Below are 10193 nucleotides of genomic sequence, written 5' to 3' on the forward strand. Positions count from 1 at the left end.
ACCTGATAAAAATAAGATATTAGGTCAAAAGCGATTACAATTAAAAACTACATGAAAATTGTCGTCACTTGTCATTTTTTTTTCTCCCAGGGGCTATAATATTATAATGCTCTTTCCTTGGTGGTTTCCCTTTTCCAAACCAGGATCAAAACAATGGTTTTACTAATGCGGTGGGCATCAAAAGTGGAGACAGCGCACAAAGCCACAAATATGTCCCCAAATTGATAAGAGTTATGATATATCAATACAATTTAAAAGTACTACTTCTTTCGTTTTTATTTATAAGAACCAAATAAAAGGTGTAGTTTGGTCTTTTTTATAAGAATCAATTCAAATTTCAAGATGTATTAATTATTTTTTGGCAACAATACCCTCATTTAATAGAGATTTATCTTTCTTTCTACTATGCAACTCATTAATGATAAATAAAAATTAAAAAAAATAAGTTGGGGTAGTTTTGGAAAGTTGAGATAAATTTGAATAAATTTAATACTACCAACCCTTTTTTAAGGGGCGTAAAATATTAGTTTGATTCTTATAAATAGAAACGGAGGGAGTACAATATTTGATTGTTTGAACAAAACTCAAATTTTCTTCCTCAACTCCCCTAATAATATTAATATTCACTCCAATCAATTTTTCATCCTTTTCCCCTCTTTCCTAAAACTATTACATATACTTTTTTTTTCTTACAAATATCCTCACAGAGGTAATGTTTCAGCCTGGAAAACCCATCAAAGTGATATTAATATTAACTCTCTTAGCAGATTTTTTCATTCATAAAGCTGAAATTTAAGATCTATTTAAGAGAAAATAAATATGCATCACTTGAACTAATCACTCGTTAATTATTATATATACTCTAATACAACATGCAATTAAAAATATAATAATCATGATTTCCATCCTTCAAAAAATAATGAGCTATCAAGTAAATTCTTAAATAATGAAAAATATGTTTAATTTTTAAATTAAACCCTCTATTATTATTATCATAAAATAATTTTTTTTTGAAGGATTCATAAAGTAAAGTAAATCCACATAATTCAATCCTCTTTCAAAAAAAAATTCAATCCTAATTGAATATAATTTCGATTTTAAAAAAAGAATATAATTTCTCTTCTCCTAATAAAAATCATGTGCAACACGCTCCTTATTTCGCCGCCACACACCTCGCAAGTTTACAGAGTCCAAATTGATTCCTATTTCTCTTTCTCTCCAAACCACAATTATATAAACCGTGAACCTCTCTCTCTCACACCCTGTGTTCCCTTCCCATTCTTTCGTTTCACCTTCTCTCTGAAATATCGTTACCCTTCACCTTCTCTCTTCCCCTCGCTACAATGGCGGAAGCTAAGACCCAAGTCGAAACTATCAGGAAATGGGTCGTCGACCACAAGCTCCGTACTGTCGGTAAATTTCTCAATTTCTTTATTTTTTCGTGGTTTATACATTTTTTTTAAATTAGGTTATTGATTTGTGTTCGATCTCTGTGGTTTTTGCGATCAGGGTGTTTATGGCTTAGTGGTATTACGGGTTCAATTGCGTACAATTGGTCTCGACCCAACATGAAAACCAGTGTTAAGATCATTCACGCCAGGTTTGTTTCAATTCCTGATGTTTTTAAATGATATTTTGTCAATTGGGCTAGGTTTGGATTGATGTAATGTAACATAATGGAATGGGATGTGATGGAATAAATGTTTTTTTTTTATTGTTTGGATATTTTTATAGTGGAATGGAATAAATTAACCAATACTTTATTTGGATGTGTAAATGTGATGGCTGAACTGGTTATCAAATATTTTTGTTGCTGAAGAAGGGTTGTGTTTTACAACTTTTATATGGTTTTGTGTTCATATTGTAAGTCATGGGGTGTAATCTGTTGATGTTATTGTTCCATGACTTGCAATGATGGTTTGGTTCACTGAGGCGGTTGGTTGTAGTTTTCACTTTTCGACTCTTAAGATGTGTAAACTTGGGCAATCTCAAAATCGATGAAATTGTGTTTTGGATCTAAATTTTCATCATTAGCTTCAAAACTAGTATTTATGTTAGACCGTGTTTCCGAGATACATTTGTGCTTGCTTCTGTTTAGGTTTCTTGAAATCTGCTTATATTGGCCATTTCCCTTTCTTTTGTACTGTGATGTTAATTCCATTTTTTCTGTAAAGTTAATGATGAAAATCAACTAGGAGAATGGAAATACACCCTTTTGCTTCCATTTCTCAGATTTCAATGGAAAAGTTCAATTGATGATTGGTGTGTGGGACATGGATTGATCTGAGTTTTTATTGTCTCGAAACAATCCTGTAGTAGACTTGTAGTGTTTGGTGATTAACTCCTTTCTTCTGTAGGTTTATGTTTTCTGTTTTCCTTTTCTTATGGTCCTTGATCCCTTGTGATATAAAAATATGCTTTTCATTCGGCCATTGCTTAACTCTCAAGGATGGAATCAACAAACAACTCTGATGTCCCTTTTTTATTGCTTTCTCTGCATCATCACTTGAATAGCAACCACAATTCAACCCAAATAACTGATAACTAGGAGAGGAAGTATCCTCAATGTTTGCATGCTGAACTGCAGTAGTTTTATGTGTTAAGTTGTGGGGGTTTGAACTTTGAACTTTACTTCTCAGCACAGTGACCTTTTTCTTTGAATTTGCTTTGGGACACCCTGCAAATCATCAAGCTTATGCTAGCTTCTTGCTAATCTTTTATGAACTATTTCATTTCAGGTTACATGCACAGGCTCTTACACTGGCAGCATTAGCTGGAGCTGCAGTAGTAGAATATTATGATCATAGAGCAGAAGCGAAGCGTGCAAAGAATTCTGAGCAGTGAAGCATACAAGGAATTCTGAGCAATAAATTTAAATCTAACCAGAGTTCACGGAATTCTTCATACTAGGGTATCTTAGTTATGGACATATCCGATGGCCCGTCGTAGTACAATATGGTGATTGGAAATTTTACAATTCATAGTATGAAATGGTGTTTTGAAATTAGTACTTGCGTGTGCCATGTAGTGCATTTCTTATTTGTTGCAATAGATTCATTCTAGTGCTAGTTGCTTCTACAATTTTCTGGAAATTTATGTCAACTTATAACTCATGTTTTGTTATGTTCACTTCAGTTCATATGGATGAATAAACTGTATAACTAACTAGGTTTGATGTGATTCTATGGCTGAAAAACATGTAAATATGCAACATTCAAGCCCCCACCCTCACCCAAGTCCTCATAATCCCTCCCACCTATTCCAATCATGAAACTCTTAAGCATTTTTAAAAGATTTGTATTTCTATCAACTTGGAAAATCCATTTTCAGATCAACCCATCTTCCAAGTGTCATCTGCACACGAGCCCCAGTTTTGTTATATTAGTTGCCAAGCATTTCAATGGCAGGCTACATAGCAGAGATTGCTTGCTAGGCAATTTAATCTTACCTGGGAGCATTGTTCCCCCTACCATCTAATAAGCATGCGACAGGGTTTTATATACAAGCAAGATTTCACTGTCTTGCTGCTAACCACGGTCAGTGAATTGTTGTCTTAAACTGCCATTGAAGGGTGTTCATTTGCTTGACAGGAATCATGGAATCAATAATACATTTTTGAATGGAGATCTATTTGATTGATGAGATTCAAATTCCATGAATCATGAACGATCTTTTTAGGATTGGAAAACTAAATTGTTAAGATTATAAATTACATTATCATAAGAATCAAGAAAATAAAAGATGGAATGAGAAGGAAGATAAATAATGCTCAAGCTCAACCATAAAAGGTTATTGATAAGTTCAGCGAAAATTGCCAGAAAATGAATCTCTTGCTTAAGATTAAGGGGTGGTTCATCTAAGAATATGAGAAGAAGCAGGTCACGTTTACAAAAAAAACGCTTAATAGGTCAATCCAATTCAAAGTTATTCTTAGGTTTTATTATACTTGAATACACTCTAAGAGCATCATCAACCAACCAATTTTGTATAGCAATTTATTAGACTTGTTACTTTTAATTTTATATTATTTCTTCCAATTCCCCATAATACTATGTTACCTTAGCCAACTCTATTAGTTTCTTTACTCGAACCCAACAACTTTTAAAAGTTTCTCAAATGGACTTCAAAATCCACCTCACACTTATATTTCATTGTTTTATAATAACATGTAACTCTCACCATGCATTAAAATAATTATACTTTTAAAGAGAAACTACTTTAGTAGAGTTGCTGCAGAAAGCAACTTTGCTTGCCAGCATGGAGCAATTCATTTTTGCGACGATGAGAGAAACTTATGGTAAAATTTCATGTCAGTGAGCTATTCTTCTTGGTGAACCAATGCAGATGCTCTGAGAGACCCAATGCGTTTATGACTATTTTAGCCTAAAGCTTGCCTAATTTTTGTTATTAAGGATACTTAGATTCAAGGCATTAGATTTAGAGCAGCCAAGTGACACTTAAGCATATATAGAGGCAGTGACGGATCCAGAAATTTTATGCAGTGAGGGCATTATATACATATAAATTCGTAATAAAAAAAATTAACATATGCTATTAGAAGTGAGGACATATTTTACCAAAATAGACACACGTGAAAACATTTTTTACCAAAGGGGCAACTAAAAATCACATATTTTTACTACTGAAGTGAGAGCATTTAACAATGTGAGATACAAGTGAGGGCATTTAGCAATGTAAAACATAAGTGTGGGCAATTTTTATAAAAAAAATTACAAAAAACCGCATACTTTTACTACTCAATTTTTTTTCTAATGCATTTTTTCATATTCAAGTGAGGGCACTTGCCCTCATACTTGTCTACATAGGTCGGTCACTGTATAGAGGACAAGTTACACATCAACAATACAGAAGAGAAATACCATAATGCTCAAAACAAAACATTACAATGCATAACATGCATGCTTTCTAATTCACACCTTTACAAAACACCAAAACAAATGTGAACAAATAAATGTGTTTTAAATTTGTTATTTATTTTTTAATTTGTTTTAAATTCATGCCAGCCTACCTAGCCTAGCTAGCGTTCCAAATCATCACTCTCTGGAGCTCCGGGTTCCGACGAGGACCCGCTCTATATAATTTTCAAATATGAGAACCTTTTACAATAATTTTTCCGGGGAAGGACACTGACACAAAGACAGGGACTAATATGATGTTTAACCCTATATTTCTTTTTTATAGGCAAATGTTAGTTGTTAGAAATGTAAGTAAATTAATCCTCCATCCGGGTTCAAACCCGGGACCCTTCACCCTTCATTCAACCCCACCCTTATGTCTCTAGCTCTTACCACTTGAGATATCCTTCGAGGACATGCTTAACCCTATATAATATTAAGACTTCATAACCAATTATGTGTGTAAGAATATAATATGTGTGTGCGGATATGAAGTCAGTTGAGTACTATAATACCCGCACCCATGCCACTACTTTCTGCGAGTATTTAGGATTAGGGTTAGGGGTCCATACCCATCGAGTAGATTTTTACGTGCGCATTATGTGTATTTTTTGTGGGTGCCTAAAGACCTATTGCCATCGTTAGACTAAGCAGTGAGGGTTTTGTCGTGAAGAGACGAGGAAACGCGCGTTTTATTAGCATATAAAACCGGAGCCAACTCCAAACCCTAATTTCCTTCAATATCACCGCCGTCGATTGTGTCGTGCTCTCTCTTCCCTCTCCGTCTGGTTCAAGGTAAACAATCTTCTCTCTCCGATCTCCGCTCTGAGCAAAACGCAGCATGTTCATCACATTTTGAAGAATCTGAATCCACCATGAATTTTCAATTGTTCATTACTTTCTAGATCTCATATTTGCGTTCCATTTTTGTTCGTGTGAGTGGTTTCAGGGATTCGTAGTAGAATCTGCAGAGTGAAAATGAGTCGAGGAGGTGTAGCTGGTGCTAAGGGGAAGAAGAAGAGCGTGTCGTTCACCATCGACTGTGCCAAGCCGGTGGAGGACAAGATCATGGACATTGCTTCACTCGAGAAGTTCCTTCAGGAGAGGATTAAGGTTGGTGGTAAGGCTGGTGCTCTCGGCGATGCTGTTACGGTTACTCGTGAGAAATCTAAGATCACTGTTACTTCTGATAGCAACTTCTCCAAAAGGTAGAGTTGTATTGATTGTGTCTTGAGTAATTTCTTAGATAGGTGTGGAATCGTTTGCTTTTGACTACTTTTGAGGTTGAATTTTTCTTAGCTAATTTTGCATTTTAGTGGGTAGCATTCACTATCAAAATGTGGGTATGCTTTCATTTTTGCTTCTGATTTGACATTTTGGTATGCATATTTTTTGTGTCCAGTTTTGAGTAGTCTCCTGCTTAGTTGTTGGAATTTCATAATTCACAATCCAAATTGAAAGATTTGATACAATTCAGCAAGTAACTATTTGAATCAGTGATAAATGGCAGATGGTTTTGAACTTTGAAGCATGCAATAGTTGCATAAATCATAAATAGGTGCAATTCGGTACATGAATCACATCACAGTATCACACAATCGAGTGTTTTATTTTTCCTTTCACCAATTCACATGAAAGTAATCGAAAATCAAAATTTATCTAAATTGTTGAATGGAAACATTACAAAACTCTGTTGCTATATGTATGGCGAATTGTTAGCATGAATGCCTATAAGGAATATGACTCATACCTCTCCTTAGCAGTCGTGCACTTCATACCTGTTATTCGAACACATACCCTATTTGATGATTGGATTGTTCTGTTTTCACACTTCTGAGATATGGACTTCACTCGTTCACTCTATGTGCTGTATTTGGTTGTTTTGATGCTTTGTTTCCATTTCTTTAGAATGGTGACTTCAAGTTGCTCACTCTGTGACCTTGTTTGGGTATATCTTTGCTGTGATTTGATCAACTCATACATTTTACAAGCAATCAATTTATGTTCACAACCAGTGTAGGCTAGTTGCTCTTAAATCTTAATGAACTACTTTCTAGTCACGAATGGTGACCAATAAATTCACCCGGCTAATTATGTTACATTTGGTGGGTTTTATATATTTTTAGCTTCTACGTTAGTTGTTAGTGAGACTCGGTTGATTCCTGTGATTTTATTGTCATGCTTAGGTTTTAGTTGTTTTTGTCAATTCCTAGTTTGAAATTATTATGTTGAGAACTGGATTATGATTTGATGACATATTGTTTGGCTATAATACAATACTGGCATTAAAATTTGAAGTTTCATGTTTTATTAGAATATAATTTTTATTTTTGGAAATGATTTTCTTAATATTGGCATAATGGTAAATTTTAAGGGATGAAATAATGATACTGACTGTAGAATATAGGTGTGGATAGAAATTATAGTGAGAATAACCAAAATCTTGGAAATTTTATTGGCATTTTGTAGGTTTTATGTCCTGGATTTTAATATTGGCTTATGGCTGCTTTCGAAATTGAAGATTTCTCTAGTTGCCCAGCATTTATCCCCTTTTTCAAATTGCTTTGTTTGATTGTCATTGTTCAATATTCTATAGCCTTTGCTGACTTTATTCGTATTTGGAAAACTATCAACAAAAAAGTTTGTAATTTGCTCCACCACATCCTCAATTTCAGGAGGCAGTGTTCTATACACGATTTATTTTGTGATTTGGCATTTGAAATTATTTTCATTCATGCTGATTACCATAAACTAGGTGTCTACGCGATGTTTTTAACATCTCATTTGGTTTCAGGTACCTCAAGTACTTGACAAAGAAGTACTTGAAGAAACACAATGTGAGGGACTGGCTCAGGGTGATTGCTTCTAACAAAGATAGAAGTGTATATGAACTGAGGTACTTCAACATTGCAGAGAATGAAGGAGAGGAAGAAGATTAGTCACTTGATCAGCTTAATCATCTGTGAACCTTGTTTACCCTTTTTATCTGTGTTAGCTTTTCTCACTAGACAAGTATTGCTTGAGATATATTGCTTTGATTACATTAGTTGCAATTTAACAGTTTTGTTTATCTAAATTGCGGTGCCTTTGATTGGGAGTATTTCATCTACTATACTGTCAAGTGTTAAGTTCTACCTTTGATACAATTGCATTGCCATATCATACTTCCCATAAATCTTTGTTTTCTATTCTTGGTTCTATAGTAACTCTGAGGTTTGCTCCTATAACCTTATGTAAATCCTTAAACCTCTCCTGATTAATTGAATTTTAGCGCTTCACATGTTTCATATAATACTACTTGAATGGAGGATTTGATATCATTGTGAATCTGTTCATGTACCTACTTTAGAAGCAATGCTAAAGTAATTAAACAATCTAGGTTACTTAATTGAAGCTGATGATGGGTTGAATTGAGTTTTATGAATTGTATCAATAAGAAAGGATAGCCAGCATTTGTCTCTGTTGACGTTCTGATTCTGCTTTATTATTAACATAGTCTGATAAGTTTTCTTTAAAGTTTAAGGCACCTATACATAGCTTGAGTCTCTGATTCTCTATGTATCTTAACAAATTTCATACTGTATAAAATTACCCTGCCTTAGTGATTGCCACGACGTTTCGCCACCACAGTTCAATTTCTTGCCTTTTCCAACCTTTTCCAAATATGGCAATCAGTTTCTTCTTAATTCGAAGAATTAGTTATTTGTATGACTTCTTCAACATTTGTACCTGATGATGCATCATGAATTCATATTCACATGTACCTGTTGAATAGAGTAAAATCTATTTTGGCTATAAAAATTTGTTGTAATCTAATAAGACATGTAAAATGGTTGCGTAACCAAGTGAATTTGTAATTTTTTATAGTGGTTTAGTACTTCATTCCTTAGACAAAGGGTTTGGGGCTCGAATCCTAAGTTTTGTGAATGAAAAAAACTTTTTGGTTAGACAATTTTATATACTTAAATTGTGGGTAAGAAATTAGTTTCATGATTATCCGTTGTTGATATTTTTTATCAGCTTTGATTCTTATGCTGAACAAATAATTTTTTTTGGGTACATTATGCTGAACAAATAATTTGATGTAGAATCAAATATTAAATAACTAATTTGATCTATAGTAAATTAGTAATTGAAACATGAACATAATACATGTAGTTTTTAAACGATAAAACAAATTTGTGTGCTCTAATGTTATAATATAAAATTTATTATTAAACTCAATTGTATTTACAACATTATCAAATATATACAAATAAGCTCTAGCATAACTGGTAGATAGCTGGACGCCTAAGCATTTAATCCAATGACAGATTCAGAAATTTGATGTTGTAAGGACAATATATACATATAAATTTGTATAATTTTTTTTAATATATATTATTAGAAGTGAGTGCATTTTTTACCAAAAAAATGACACAAGTGAGGACATTTTTTACCAAAGAAGTCATCAAAACTACATACTTTTACTACTCAAGTGAGGGTATTTACTATTTAGCAATGTGGAATACAAATGAGGGCATTGAGCAATGTGGAACTGAAATGAAGGCATTTTTTTTTTACCAAAGGAGCTATAAAAAATCACATACTTTTACTATTCAATTTTTTTTCTAATGATTCTTTTCAAAATTAAGTGAGAGCACATGCCCTCATGGTGTGCTACTTAGATATGTCAGTGATCTAGTCCATGGTTTGATCTCTAGCTTATGAAGAATAATTTACTATGACATGTATTCACTTAATGTTAGAGCTGTCAATATGGGTTTCAACCCGCGGGTCAGCTCGACGGGTTGGCTAAATGAGCCGGGTTGGGTTAGTTAAATTCTAGCTCGAAAAGAACTTGGGTTAGTGCAACCCGGCTCGCTTGACCCGCGGGTTAGACGGGCCAACCCGCGGGTCAAGCGAGCCGACCCGTCGGATCAGAGTTATTTTTCATTAAAAAAATTATTTTATTTCTCTTTAATTCCAGGTTAGTTTTATGTATTAATTTTAGATAGAAAAATGGAAATTTTAATTTCTTTTAATTTGAGTCAATTTTTTATGTTTTATTTATTGTTATTATATTATTTATCTCATTTTAAATGTGACAGTAAAATAATTGTGTTCTTAAATCCTGTAAACTAATTTTTTTTTTCTATATTTCAAATGTGAGATAAAAATAATTGCGTTGATAAACCTTTTTTTATGAGTTGATACCAATTTCTATAAGTATTTTTTTGAAATTATTTTTTATAACATTTTAAACAATTTCTAATCCAATTTCACAATTTTTTATAT

General features: G+C 33.3%; 2 protein-coding genes across 2 annotated transcripts; both read left to right on the forward strand.

Moving 5' to 3' along the window:
• The first annotated feature begins 1213 nt into the window (after positions 1 to 1213).
• On the forward strand, positions 1214 to 3129 carry LOC130720796 (uncharacterized). Its single transcript, XM_057571493.1, has 3 exons — positions 1214 to 1413; positions 1510 to 1600; positions 2739 to 3129. The coding sequence occupies exons 1-3, from the start codon at positions 1344 to 1346 to the stop codon at positions 2842 to 2844; spliced, it is 267 nt and encodes an 88-aa protein (XP_057427476.1). The 5' UTR covers positions 1214 to 1343; the 3' UTR covers positions 2845 to 3129.
• Positions 3130 to 5550: 2421 nt separating this feature from the next.
• Positions 5551 to 8016, forward strand: LOC130720322 (60S ribosomal protein L22-2). Its single transcript, XM_057570950.1, has 3 exons — positions 5551 to 5711; positions 5866 to 6124; positions 7711 to 8016. Exons 2-3 carry the CDS (start codon positions 5895 to 5897, stop codon positions 7853 to 7855), a joined length of 375 nt encoding a protein of 124 aa, XP_057426933.1. The 5' UTR covers positions 5551 to 5711; positions 5866 to 5894; the 3' UTR covers positions 7856 to 8016.
• The last annotated feature ends 2177 nt before the right edge of the window (positions 8017 to 10193 follow it).

Source organism: Lotus japonicus, chromosome 5 (genome assembly GCF_012489685.1).
Source record: "Lotus japonicus ecotype B-129 chromosome 5, LjGifu_v1.2".
Lineage (NCBI taxonomy): Eukaryota > Viridiplantae > Streptophyta > Magnoliopsida > Fabales > Fabaceae > Lotus > Lotus japonicus.

Excerpts from the sequence above, each read along its gene's own strand:
- LOC130720796 (XM_057571493.1), top strand. The coding sequence starts at position 1,344 with ATGGCGGAAGCTAAGACCCAAGTCGAAACTATCAGGAAATGGGTCGTC. Across the intron at positions 1,414-1,509 it reads CCACAAGCTCCGTACTGTCG|GGTGTTTATGGCTTAGTGGT; the intron begins GTAAATTTCTCA and ends TTTTGCGATCAG. Across the intron at positions 1,601-2,738 it reads GTTAAGATCATTCACGCCAG|GTTACATGCACAGGCTCTTA; the intron begins GTTTGTTTCAAT and ends ATTTCATTTCAG.
- LOC130720322 (XM_057570950.1), top strand. The coding sequence starts at position 5,895 with ATGAGTCGAGGAGGTGTAGCTGGTGCTAAGGGGAAGAAGAAGAGCGTG. Across the intron at positions 6,125-7,710 it reads GATAGCAACTTCTCCAAAAG|GTACCTCAAGTACTTGACAA; the intron begins GTAGAGTTGTAT and ends ATTTGGTTTCAG.